The sequence below is a fragment of the Ictalurus furcatus genome, chromosome 25 (assembly GCF_023375685.1).
Source record: "Ictalurus furcatus strain D&B chromosome 25, Billie_1.0, whole genome shotgun sequence".
NCBI classification, from domain to species: Eukaryota; Metazoa; Chordata; class Actinopteri; order Siluriformes; family Ictaluridae; genus Ictalurus; species Ictalurus furcatus.
The window spans coordinates 14,905,604-14,920,199 of record NC_071279.1 but is presented as its reverse complement, the minus strand read 5'-3'; the positions used below and the strand labels follow the sequence as shown (position 1 = coordinate 14,920,199).

The following is a 14,596-nucleotide window of genomic DNA, read 5'->3' as shown; positions in this document are numbered from 1 at the left end:
AATGAAGCCGTGTGCAAAAGGGAAAAACAGGAAAATGTAGGCTACCTATAGGCCTACTGTGAGTTACAGTATATTCACTTTATATATAGAAACATGTTAAGAGGATGTGCATAAAATGGTGGAGGCCGTTATAAAAGCTGGACTTTGTGCAGGACCTTTATGATGCCAGAGTATCCGATTTTCTGTACACTTCAGTATTTCTCTGCAGCAGTCAGGATGGCCGAGCGGTCTAAGGCGCTGCGTTCAGGTCGCAGTCTCCCCTGGAGGCGTGGGTTCGAATCCCACTTCTGACAAAGCTGAAATACTTTTCAGCACTGCGATACGCCAGGCAACGGTTGCAGTGTGTGAAACAGGGGTGTAACTATACTCTGGTCACAATTATCACGTGATTTTGGACAAAATTTGAATGAAGAAAAATTTATAGCTGAAAACACTCCCTTTTTTAATTTCTGAATCATAAATAATGGACATTTTTGTCTGTATAAAACTAAATCAATGAAAATGGCTAAGAACATTTTGTAAACATCATTATTTTGTGAACTTCAGTACTATGTACACTTTAATATTCAGTAACCTTCAGGATTTCATACACTTCAGAACTCTGTATATGTCAGCATTCTGTAGCCTTCAGTATTTTGTACACTTCAGAACTCTGAACACCTCAGTATTCTGTGTATACTGTGAATACTGTGAACTTCAGTATTTCCTACACTTCAATACTCTGTATACCTCAGTATTCTGTAGCCTTCAGTATTTCGTACACTTCAGAACTCTGAACACCTCAGTATTCTGTGTCTACTGTGAATACTGTGAACTTCAGTATTTCCTACACTTCAGTACTCTGTATACTTCAGTATTCCGTAGCCTTCAGTATTTCGTACACTTCAGTATTCTGTGAACTTCAGTATTCCATAGCCTTCAGTATTTCGTACACTTCAGAACTCTGAACACTTCAGTATTCTGTGAATACTATGAACTTCAGTATTTCCTACACTTCAGTACTCTGTATACTTCAGTATTCTATAACCTTCAGTATTTCCTACACTTCAGTATTCTGTGAACTTCAGTACTCTGTTCACTTCAGTAGTTATTTTTTATATACTTACAGAAATTTTAGCATGTCATACACTTCACAATTTATACACTTTAGTATTGCATACACTTCAGCATTTCACACACCACAGTATTTAATATTTTTGTGCCCTTGACCTTTTCCCACTAACAAACTGTTTAAAAATTAAACCTGTCGGTCATGTATAAACCGCTGTTGTATTGTTATGTATTTTATTTTGTATCAATAATGTGTAGGAGACCATAGATGCTGTATTTGTGATGTTATTAGATACTGACTAAACACACGAGATGGAAGCTGCTCCTGCATTGCAATTTTGCAATGTATACTATTCAAACAAACAAACTAACTAACTGAAATATCCCAAAAGTATCTAAGAAGGAATAAAAAAAATCTACTCAAATGTGAGTTGAACCCATGCCTTACTATGGGGAATGTGCGCCCTCTGCTGGTAATTATCCAGATCTGCAACGTGGAAAACGCTGATGATTTATCTACATTAGGGTTCGAGTCCCACTTCTGACAAAGCAGAAATACTTTTCTCTTATAACGTTTCGTAACCAAAAATTTGTGAAGTTTAATATTTAACTTTAGAATGGCTTCTTAATAACTACTATCCAAGAATGATCAGGGTAGAATGGCTTATTAAGAAGCCATTCTACCCTGATCATTCTTGGATGGTAGTCTCTTGTATATTCCGTATACCTCACAGTACTAATAATGGAGCAGGTTCTTGTCAGAATCAATGGAAGGGTTCAACAGCATCATAAGCAACGTTTAAAATTATGTTAAAAATAAGATGTCCTGTGTAGAAAATAAATACACTTTTAATTCTGTCAGGCGTTGTAAAGAAAATGACGTTTAAAATAGGTAAAAACCAAAGCAGGTGAACGGGCATGAGGTACTGACGGATAGTGCGCCCTCTCTCGGTTGTCAGGGTTTATTACACATTTCCCCGCCAGTGTAAATCAAGCGCTCGCAATAGATTTGCAACAAGCTTGTTTGCATGTTTGTGAACACGTTATTTTATTACACGATGATCTCAAACAAAACAATTTTTCACTGCAGGGGGGATTTATGACCCTTTATATACGATATATACAAATCTTTTAAAGCGTTAATACTTGAAATGTTAAACTCTGGTGCGTAATCTAGTGTTAGAGATAACCCAGTCAGGATGGCCGAGCGGTCTAAGGCGCTGCGTTCAGGTCGCAGTCTCCCCTGGAGGCGTGGGTTCGAATCCCACTTCTGACAAAGGATATGTTTTTCCACTTCCGGGGGAAAATTGTCTGAATTTGAAGTCCAGAAAAAGTATCAGTGTTTGACTCCTGACAGAATCCCTGTTTTTGCTTTTCTTCAATAGAGACGTAAAGAATCCATTGATCAAGACAAAACACTTGACTTTCACACCGTTTTAGCTTGTAGAATTTTTATTTATTTATTTAGAAATAGAACTCTAATGCTGCCTGATTGAATTATGTTTTTCAAAGGTTAGAAAAAGGAGGATCAGTGAGGGGCTCAGTAAAAAATAAATATTTCAAATGACATCTCATTTTGTTATTGAAAGGTTGTGACAATTGCATACTTGACAAAATACTTTCCTCAGTGACTGCCTCACAGTACTGTCATGGAGAATATTCTGTACCAGAGCAAAATGCACTTATTCCAGTGGGGGAAAAAACATGAAATACAATACTGCTTTTTATTAGGGAAATACTGAAAACACACAATTTGCTTATAGGCAATAATACAAAACTACAATTTTCCTATGTAACTGAAAAAAAGGGGTTTTAAGTTTAACTTAACTTAAAAAATGTCATGTCAGATGACCAGGAAGTGCTGTTTGTACTTCCCCTTTTCTGCAGTCACATGGCATAGTGAAGATCATCATCGGAGGGCTCTCAAAATTTGATAGAATTATTATTATTAAAAAAATAATATTCAGGTAATGCTACTTAAAGGAAAAAAATGAAACACTATATGAGTTAGAAAAAGGAAAAAATGAAATGGGAATTTGGTGGGTGAGAGATCATGATTATACAAAATCAGGGTGAAACATGAAAGAATATAAGTCTTTTTTCTACATCATTTCTGCATGAAATAAAATAAAAAATAATGTTAAAAACTTTTTTAATGCACTGTTATCAGTTAGTACTTCCATCATCATCATTATTATTATTATTATTATTATTATTATTATTATTATTATTATTATTGTTGTTGTTGTTGTTGTTATTATTATCAAATTTCCTCTCGGGGGATGAATAAAGTACATCTGTCTGACTGTCTGTCTCTAAAATATTCTGTGATTATAAAAAAATATCCACCAGAGGGCGCAGCTGTCCATAAATGTCCACAAATTCCAGACGTTCAGTATTATCTTACACTGGTGGGTATAAACTGCATGACAATAAAATAAAATACTGAAATATATGTTTTGCCATATTAACCTTACTGTATTTAATAATAATAATTTTCGTTCATTCATTCCTTCTTCAGTGAGCACTTTTTCCAGGATCCAGAGTCTATCCAAGGATGGGACATCAGTCCATTGCATAGATCCATACACACACTCATTCACACACGAGGCAATTTTGAGTAGCCAGTCCACCTGTGCATATTTCTGGGAGGTGGGAGGAAACTGGAGAACCCAGAGGAAACCTACACAGACACGGGTAGAACATGTGAAACTCCATACAGACAGTAAACGGAGATCAGGACAGAACCATGGATCTATAACGTGACAAGCAGGCCACAAATAGTAAATACGCTACATGTGTTTTCAGGGGGATTTGAAGAGGTAAAAATTATGTAACGAAATATTCTCATATGATAAATCTGTTGTAATTTGATGGGAACTGTCACAGATGATATTCGGGAAATGTGACTATATAAATACATTTGTTTATCAACCCAGAATCAATGAAAACATACTAATCTCTAGATTTTTTCAGCAAAGGCTGGATTCAGGTATGACAGTACATCATGTAACAGGAAACACACATTATGTCATAGAACAATGACTCAGCCATTCAGCTATGTTTTTGCTCACAAATAATAAAAAAAAGACCTCCCCAAAAAGACCACCTCTAATGCAGCAATTAAAGACAATATTGTTAATAACAAGAATAACAAGATACAGATGAATAAAGAGGGGCTGAAGAATAAAGTGTCCATTATAGTGTTCATGACGTTAATAGAAGGGATGAGAATAAAGTGTTTATTAAAATAGTTAGAGTGCTAATAAAGACGATTAGAGGAATAGTGTTTATTAAAGTGTTGAGTTTATATAACCACAGACAGATAGATAAAGTGTTTATTAAAGTGTTGAGTTTATATAACCACAGACAGATAGATAAAGTATTTATTAAAGTGCTAAGAGTGTATATAATGAGAGACAGAGAGAACCTGTTTATTAAAGTGTTGAGTGTATATAACCACAGACAGAGAGAAAGCATTTATTAAAGTGTTAAGAGGGTATATAACCACAGACACAGAGAGAAAATGTTTATTAAAGTGATAAGAGAGAATATAATGAGACAGAGAGAGAAAGTGTTTATTAAAGTGTTGAGTGTATATAAAGACAGACAGATAGATAAAGTGTTTATTAAAGCGTTGAATGTATATAACCACAGACAGATAGATAAAGTGTTTATTAAAGCGTTGAATGTATATAACCACAGACAGATAGATAAAGTGTTTATTAAAGTGTTAAGAGTGTATATAACCACAGACAGTGAGAAAGAGTTTATTAAAGTGTTAAGAGTGTATATAACTACAGACAGAGAAATTATATATTAAAATGTTGAGTGTATATAACCACACAGATAGATAAAGTGTGTATTAAAGTATTCATATTGTTTATAAATAGAGACAATAATTTTAATAAAAAGGGACAAATTAATAAAATGTTAATTAAAGCACAAAAGTTAGTCTGAATGCAGGAAATGCAAATTATTGCATTTCTTTAAAAAAAAAAAAAAAAGGAACAAACTGATCTATGTGTATTTTGTGCAGTTATTATTACTACTGCACACATTTTCAATGTAGCATAAAGACTTCCGGTGTTTACACTCAGCGTGGGGTTTTTGTGTGTGTCCAATTCAACGAGTTAATGCAACACTACAAGAGCTGCCTTCCTGCGCGCGCTCTGCTTCAACCCTCTCGCGCAGCACAGCCGCCGCTAGTCGCCCCCCAGCGCGTGCTGTTGTTTAGGTCTCCGCGCGCGCCCAACGTCACGTCTGTACTTGAACTTAAATTCCAGTCTTTACTCTTTCAGTCTGAGGCAACCCCTGACCACACACTCACACACACACACACACACACTCACACACACACATGTACAGGCGCGCGCAGGGTGGGTCCTGTCCTCCTTCGCTCCCTCCCTCCCTCCCTCCCACCTTCCCTCCCTCCCTCGCGAAGAACCCCGACGTAAAACGCGAGACGTAATTAATGACTCGGGCCGTGGGTCGCTTTTTGAGAGGCGGCTCCGTCTCGTGCGCCGTGAGTTGCCGTTGCCGCGCGCTAACGCCGGGCAGGATGGAGCGCGAGCTTTCAGTCACCTGTCAAAACCACTTTGGAAGGAATTGGGATTTGCGCGAGAGATGCCTTTTTTGACACAAGCGTGCAACTCTGAGCGTAAATAAATAAACAACAACAACAGCAACGACACACTGTGAGCAGAGGAGCGAATATTTACAGGCAACTTTTAGTTTGGGGAAGTCGCGTAGTGTCGCGCGCACTGCGAGCAGAGGAGCTGCATTCGGTATTAGAGGAGAAATTAGGGGATTGGTTTTAGCTCGCGCTCGGTGAGGTGAGTGTTAGTCGCGCAGAAGGTGCGTTATTATTATTATTATTATTATTCATCTTTATTATTTTCCTGCTTGCCGTCTTCTATTCGTCTGTTTTAACCCGTGCACACCGGAGCGTTCTCCCGTCCTGAACAATCACCTGAAAGCTACGGGCTCCGGACAAAAGACACGAACAAAAAGTTTGCTCAGAGGAAGAGGAAGAGGAGGAGGAGGAGGAAGAAGAGGACTGCGTGTCTCTCACGGACTGTTTTTATTCCTCTGTGCTGAGTGTGTGTGAGATGCCGGGCGATGTCCCGCCGCAAGCAGGGCAACCCGCAGCACCTGTCCGTGAGCCAGAGGGAGAGCGTGCAGCGTGAGTAGTCCCACTCTCACACCCACCCACCCACCCACCCACACACACACACACACACGCACGCGCGCGCGCGCGCATGATTCTAATCAATAGGCCTAATGATTACACATCGCATAATAAACCGTCTGTCAATAACAATCTTGCACACACGCGCACGCATCGCCAATAACCCTAAACACACACACACACACACACAGGAGGACATGTAACAACACTACGCAGGGGCACTGTTCTTAACGTGATGAAATGATATATTTTGTAACTCAAGTTTAAAATGCAGAGCACCACTGGACTAGTTATTAAACCAGCTGTATCTGACTTACACACCGACCCTTTAACGAGCTTCTCATTAGTCCAGATTAACCACATACCTTGATCTGGTCCCTGAAATATATCATTTTTTAAATCCATATTATTTGATGCAAAAATAAAGGACTTTGACTCTGGCTGAACTCCAGACATCCCATTAAAACAGAGACGTCTTTTTCATGTCCTCTAAAGGTATTTGTGCTCACTACTATTTTACTACTTTAAAAACAACAACAACAAAAAAGGTTCCTGGAAGTTCTTCAGATTGATTCACCTTTTAAAGGTGTCTCCAGGAACCTTGTTTTAAACATTGCTGAAACATAAATGGTTCCTTAAAGAACCCTAATGTCAATAAAATCTCAAACGCTATCCGAAATTCCGTTATTATTATTTTGCTCTAGAGTACATGAGAAGACTTTCATCATAAAAACCATCTAAAGAGTGTTTACTTGAGAGCATAGATTACACTTTCATTTTTTCGAGCTGCATTATATTCCACACTGATTATAATTTGAGTCGCATTGTATTTATTAATGTTTACCTGCCCAGATGGAAAACTAGCTTGCTAATTCTCATTCAAAGCACATGTTTCAGTTTTTATGTATTCACCCCCAGACCAAATAAATCAAACAAACAAAATGTACTAATTCAAAAATAAATAAAAAAAAACAGACAGAGAGAGAGAGAGATAAACATCTACAGAAACATTAGAGTCTCTAAAATAAACTGATAAACTAGTCTTGAGAAAATTTTGCATTAAAAAGCAGGAGTAGGAAGCACAGATTAAAACAAATCACGCACACAGCTGTTTTTAAGGTTTAAAAAGGGGCTTTGCATCAAAATATGAGTTACTACTGAACTGAGGAAGGCTCAAATGATGTCTGTCTCAAACACACACACACAGACACACACACGTACAAACATTTTTATATACAGACTAAACACTTCCACTGGAGCGCATGCAGTTTGTATAATATTTGATTAACCATTTAATATGATGCTTTTCCATATCACTAGGCCATTATTATTATTATTATTATTATTTTAAATGTAAGATTTGCTGATCAATGTGTTCGGAAAGACTGATCTCATATAATTTGATTTTTATATTTATACATAAATAAAACGCTACGCAAATTCGTAGAACGAAAAGACACAACGTAATTAGCATTTCCTTTAACAGGATGATTTGGCTTACATTGATCTTAATTAGCAAATGAACACATTGTTCCAGTGAAGCCATGCCTCTATAGCTTTACAGCCAGCTATCATCGTTTTACAGCGCAATCAACATCAACATCATCAGCATCACCTCATAATAATCAAACGTTACCTCAATTAGAGCTTAAAAAGACTTCATGCATACAGGCCCAAATTATATTCATTTCACATCATTTCAAAATATCTTTTTTTTTTTTTTTTTAAATCAGATGTAATAGCAGCCAAACAAGTAACATTCAGTTCCTGTCTCCAGTTCAACAGCAGCATAATCAGCGTAATTCATTCAGCCTGTTTGCTACTGATGAGCTAAACATGTTCGTTTAGCCACCTACGGATGTAGCTAGATTTCTGTGCGTGCGTCGAAAGTAATCCATGTGTCATAGTATGATTCTTGAGATGATGTGTGCGAGGACGTGCGTGTGTAGGCCTGTAGAGTTAGAGAAGTCATCCTGACCTTTAACCTGTCTGACTGCTCTGTTCTAATTCGTGGAAAGTTTGACGCTTTGACGACGAATTCATCGACGTGTACGCTTTAGTTTCAGATAAGGTTCCTATAAAACCTAATCAGTCTTATTGTGGAACGTGTAATTATGTATCTGTTGTAGGTGTATTTATGAGGCCCTTCCTTAAGTCCTATTGAGCCCTCCAAGGTACGGTCAGAAATCAAAACATAAATAGACACGTATAATGCATATTTATTAACCTGCAGTGCAAATGAACATGTACGTTCGAGAATATATGAATTAAGAGCTGTGGTGTAGGTGTAGATATAACGACGGGAGTGGAGTAGTAAGAAGGTCTACAGTACTTGATGTACGTGAACTCAGCAATTATAGAATATACGATACAGGCCATACATACATACAGTATATAATACTCAAGACTGTACAAATACTTAACTATACAACCCGTGTTTTGTCTTACGGAAGTTATCGTGTTGGTCATTGAGAGGTGTGTGTGGGTCTGTGAGTACGAGTGAGTGACAGGAAGCACTGATGACCTTTGAGCCGAGGGTCTCTTTCAAGACTCGAAACTTTCCAGCTTTGCTCCAGGGCTTCTTCTTGCATGCTGTAGATCCATGAAGCGGCTTCGTGGACGGTGTAAAGTTTGTAATGGAGTTACTGAAAGCATGCCAATAACTTGTTGCACGTGTGCGTGCGTGCATGCAAGTGTGTGTTTGCTTTTGTGTCTTGGTGCATATGTTTGGAGAGAATAATGAGATTATGACTCATACAAAATGTTTGTTTGTGTTGCCCTGCACGATGCATGTGTATGTCCAAGGAAAAGTGTGTGTGTGTGTGTATGTGTCTCGATCATTTCATACCAATTGTATTAATCTCTGCCGAAGGTCGAACGCAAGGGGAAAAACCAGAACGACCTCATTTGGATAAGCTAACACTCTTGGAACAGGACGTGTCGGTTGAGACGGTTGCTCAATGCAGGTAGAGTTAACCCAGGGTGCTGAGATATATAGGTCACATTAGGTTAAAAAAAAAAAAAAAAAAAAAAAAAAGGTGTGGAAACTGGAGGATCCACATATTTTAAGCTGTAAAATAAATGCATGCATAAGCTGCTATATGCTGTGTGTGAGCCGGAAGGCACTAGAGAGGATGGAGTGTTGGACAGAAAGGATGCAGCTTAAATGTTTGAAATGATTCAAATTGCCTGCGTGTGATGGATGGATGAAATATGAAAATATTGAACGTACATATATATCTATCTATACATACGTGCTAATGACTTCATGACCTTTAAAATAAATATATATATGTGTGTGTGTACAAAATATTATTAGTGCATATTTGAACATATTTACACACACATATATACATACATTCTTGTATATATGTGTGTGTATATATATATATATATATATGTGTGTGTGTGTGTGTGTATATTTAAAAAATATTTAATTCATGTAGTTATATATAGTTTAATACGTATATATATGTATGTATGTGCGTGTGTGTGTGTGTGCGCGTGTGTGTGTGTGTGCACGTGCAAGTTTTATTATTTTGGTGGGGACCAAATGTCCCACAACGATAGGAATATTACAGTTAGGACATTTGGTTGGTCCCCACAAGTTAAACTATTTTTTATTTTAAGCAAAATCTGCAGCTTTTATTTATTTATTTATTGTTATTGGTGAGGATAGTGAGATAAGTGTGTGTGTGTGTGTGTGTGTGTGTGTGTGTGTGTGTGCGCAGTAGTACTTTTCTTTGAAATTTGGCCATTTTTAAAATAAAAAAATGAGTCAATGCATGAACCTTGTGTATATTTATGTGTAGGAGGGGGATGTCCATCCTAGACCTGTGGGTCGCTTTAGTGCATGCCGTGCAACAGCGTGCACGCTGTTTCAATACGATTTCGTGTCATGGCCTGTGGATGCACACACATGACATTTTGACTGTATGTACTGTAAAAGAGTGACCAGAAAGAATGACTGCTTCTTCTTCTGATGAGTCTGATGAGGTGTTAAGAAAATCGAATCTTGTCACTCTGGACACCAGAGCTGTTATCTCCAGGTCTGTGACATGTACGTAGATACGTTTAAGCAGTTTTGTGTAAGGAACCGACACAAAGCAGGACTTCATATTCACGCCCACGTTAGCCATCAGCATGGTGGTGTGTAAAGCATGTGCAGTAGGGGTTTGCTCGGTTTAGCAGTATCGATTGTTGTGTGTGTGTGTGTGTGTGTGTGTGTGTGTGTCTGCTCATTCTACGAGTGTGTGTGTGTGTGTGTGCGTCTGCTTATTCTACGAGTATGTGTGTGTGTGTCTGCTCATTCTACATGTGTGTGTGTCTGCTCAGTGTTTGTATGTGTGTGTGTGTGTGTGTGTGTGTGTGGGACTTCTCATGAAGAGTCAGTAGTCAATAGTGTGACTGATAGGGGGTGCTGTAAGTCTTTAGGAGCTTTGTGCAATTGGGAAGAGTGAACACCCCCCCCAAACCCCCCTCCCCCCACCCCCAACGCCCCCAACTACCCACCCACACCCACCTTCTTTTGTGTGTCTGTGTGTGAATATACTTCTTCGGAATTTGTCTTTCCCTCTGATTATTGCCTTCAGGAATAATGTGTGATAAGTGTATTTATCGTGTGCACATCCCCCATGTGGCTACCTGTCATCTCAGGAGTATCGTTCCCAATCCGCATTCACTTCCACCCCTTATCTTAAGCTGGATATAATTCATTCGCTTTATTGTCTGTCAATTTTTCCCTGAGGAACGTGCATGAAATTGCTGCTTTGTGTGAGTGTGTGTGTGTGTGTGTGTGTGTGTGAGAGAGAGAGAGCAAGAGAGAGAGAGAGAGAGAGAGAGAGAGAGAGTTTGTTTTCCACACTGAATATAATTGAATAAAGTCATGTTACTGTGATGCACAAAAACATTGTGAGCATTAAAACATTGTGTACGATTGAGCTTTTTCGAACGGCCTGCAGGACTTCACCCAGCCGTACTAGGAACATGTGATACGTTTCTCTGTAAACGCAGCTGCCGAGGTTTGCTAACGGTTCGATGGTTAGACTGTTTCGATTCATTTATTTATTTATTTATTTATGTATTTATTTATTTAGTCATGCTCATGTCGTGTTTGCGTCTGAGACACTTTTGTTACACGAACAGGATTTCGACTAAACACTAAGCGCTAGGTTTGGACGACAGTGGTTTACTGAATACAGTTTCACTTATTCATTTTTTTTTCAAATAATATTGAGTATAGTCCCTTTAAAATAATATATGTTTATAGGGTTTTTAAAACAATTGAACAATTTTGTGAATTTCCTTTTATTATGATAATTGATAACTGATAATAATTAACAATTATAATAATATAATTTTAGCATAATTAATAATAATAACAACAACTATGATTGCTAGTAATCATAATGTTAATATTATTATTATTATTATTATTATTATTATTATTATTATGATCACCTCTTTGTTGTTTTATATTTGATTTAAAATTCGATATTGTGTGTGTGTGAATGTGTTTGTGTGTGTATGGTTTGCAGCCCCACCTGCATGTTTTGCGCCCTACCCCGTAGCAGTGCTGGGCGTTTTTTTTTCTTCTTCTTCTCGGGGGCGAGGGTGCTACTGAACGAGCTCCTGTCCGCCATTCCTGTGGCGTTGGGATCTTTGCCAACTCCATGACATTCATGTTCCTCCTCCGGCGATCTTACTCAACCGTGTGTGAACAAACAGGCTGATGCCTCTTTCATCTCACACTGAGAACCGAGTACAGATGGCCAGGTGTGTGTCGGCGACACAGAATGGCTTCGCTGTTAACGTTCAGGCTGCCATCTCGCAGCAACGTTCGCCATGTGAGAACACGGAGCGGTTGATATACTCGAGGAGTGTCTACTCCTTAGCGTACCGTAATCTTTCTATATTCACAGTATATCAGATGCTATTACGTACATGGTATAAGATCTCAGACCTGTTAATAGGGTTATTAGTATTAGTGTATGATGCGATATGAGATAAATGATGGAGAGAAAAATGTGAACAATGTGAATTACGTACATCGTGCATCCATTTCTGTTTAACGTACATCGTTCATAATTTACCCGGACTATAAAATAAAGCTATATGATATACAATAAGTAATATACATTATTAAAAATATGGCAGACAGAATAAGAGCTATATTCTTGGTTGCATTAAAAGGAGTTCAATTAGGCACAGACGAGTTAGTGCTAGCGTGACAGAGCACAAATATTCACACAGGAGGTGGTTGTTTGTCGAGTATCCTTAACCGATCTTTTCCCAAAGTGCACCTGCGAGGCGGCCTGCGGCTCTCGCGCCCTGTTTGCGGCTTCAGCAAGCGCTCCTCGGCTTCTACCTGTACAGTGCATGTGCACGTCTCCAGCATCCGGTCCAGCGTGCAGAGAAGTAGACCGGAAATAGCGATAGCACTGCAGGATCGTGCTATTGCACGGCTGTGACACACACACACACACGCACACACACACACACACACAAAAAGATAGAAACTCACACTAAGACACCTTGTCTGATCTCAGTTTGTAGTTCACAGGTGTTCTGCTTTCTGTGGTGTGAAGAAAGAGAAAGGCATTTTGTAACGGCAAGACACTACTTGTGCGCTATAGCAAGCGTACACTATAAGGATCATGATCTGCGGTCCTTGAGGCCAAGTTTATGCTCTGAAGCTGAGGACATGGTATTAGTTAGCGTCAAGCTCAATTTAAGAACATGTTTTCAGATTATTATTTAAAAAAAAATTTTGATGAAAAATCAAACGTAAACAATTTTCCCCTTGTCAAAATATTTTCAGTCATCAAGGTCTGATGTTTTGAGGTTTGCGGATGATTTGAGTAGCTAGCCACTCATAAACATCTTTCTCACCTAAAAGCTTTTCAGTTTACATCCACCAATAACTACATCCAGCTCTTCAGTGGTGAGGTTTAGGACACCGTGTGACGTAGTGTAATGTATAAACAAGAATAAAATGCTTATGGAGGTAGGCATTTTGGATAATTGGAATAATTTCATTTCCCCACAAGATACACAGCAGGCGGAATTGTACTAGAAAGCTGTAAGTAATAGGAATGATAACACAGTCTCACTTTTAATCTACATTGTAAACCTAAAACTCACTTTTTGCCTGCTATATTCCAAAATTGTTTAGAATTGTATCGCTTTAAAGCAAGAATGAAAAGCTTTGTGTGCGTATTTATGCTAGATTTGGAGTGAGATAGACTTAAATCATTTTCCATCAAAGCTTTCCTTAAACGTGTTTAGCTGAAAATTTTATGTTTTAATTAAACGCTGTCTTGTCCCCTTTCTTCCCCGAACAGCCGAGGCCAACCATGAAATGGGGGTGGAGCCTCGTTCACCACGGGTGTGTCCTCCCAGTCCAATGGGCAACGCTGGAGAGAGAGACCTGCTGACCTGCGGTCAATGTCAGACCAATTTCCCTCTGGGAGACATCTTGTCCTTCATCGAGCACAAGCGGAGGCTGTGCCGTGGGGCCGGTTCCTGCTACGAGAAACCCAGCGAAGGTGGCGCCACGTCATCGTCACCGCGTGCTCTGCGAGTAGAACTCTCCAGGAGACCCCGCCCCGTGGAGATCGGCATCCAGGTCACACCAGGCGAGGATGAGGAGGAAGAAAAGCGTCTAACGCCCGCCAGAGGAATCTGCCCCAAGCAAGAGAGTGTACCGACAGGTACGAGGGTGGAAGGGAGGAGGAGGGCTTGGAGAGAAGGGATTGATATATGTGTTAAACTGTATACATCCATGTGTAGGTGTGTTGAGAGGCGGAGCTTAGCAGAGAACAACCGATCAGGAAGTACACAAGGGTCGGGGTGTGTGTTAGGTTTTGGCAGTGCTTTCACAGACCAATTTAATCACACTTGTGCACAAACACACCCATACAAACACTCCTCAACTGTTCATAACATATCTATCTATCTATCTATCTGTCTATCTATCTATCTATCTATCTATCTTCCTTCAAATATTTTTTTCCTTTTAGCTTTGGTGGCAAGAGGGATTAAGACATGAATGCATGTCCGCTGTCAGATGAGTTCATTAGAGTTCTACTTTTTTTCCCTTCTTTCTTTTTCTTCCTCTCTCAAACAGACTCTGGCTGAAGGGCAAAACTGCATTTCTAGGAAGAATGTTCTTGCCTAAACACCCTTACCTTGTAAGGGTGCTTTCACACTTGGAAGCTGTAAGTGTAACAAAGCTGTTATCAGCCCAAGCTAGTAGTATCAGCTAACTAACTATCCTAAATAACCATTATGAGTAATAGAGATGAAATAAAGATTGGTTTAACTGTGGTGAGGAAGTAGTTTAGCGTCATTGTG

The 14,596-nt window shown here is 39.0% G+C and overlaps 1 protein-coding gene and 2 non-coding genes across 3 annotated transcripts in view; all 3 read left to right on the top strand.

Moving 5' to 3' along the window:
• Nucleotides 1-210: 210 nt before the first annotated feature.
• trnal-cag (transfer RNA leucine (anticodon CAG)) lies at nt 211-293 on the top strand. The gene has a single exon. It is a non-coding gene; the product is annotated as a tRNA-Leu (tRNA).
• Nucleotides 294-2,243: 1,950 nt separating this feature from the next.
• Nucleotides 2,244-2,326, top strand: trnal-cag (transfer RNA leucine (anticodon CAG)). The gene has a single exon. It is a non-coding gene; the product is annotated as a tRNA-Leu (tRNA).
• A 3,188-nt stretch (nt 2,327-5,514) lies between these two features.
• The window catches only part of bcl11bb (BCL11 transcription factor B b), a 31,321-nt gene continuing 22,239 nt past the window's right edge, over nt 5,515-14,596 (top strand). The window contains exons 1-2 of the mRNA XM_053614029.1: nt 5,515-6,235; nt 13,585-13,953. Coding sequence (XP_053470004.1) covers nt 6,172-6,235; nt 13,585-13,953 — 433 coding nt within the window. The 5' untranslated portion in view covers nt 5,515-6,171. The remainder of the gene's footprint in view (nt 6,236-13,584; nt 13,954-14,596) is intronic.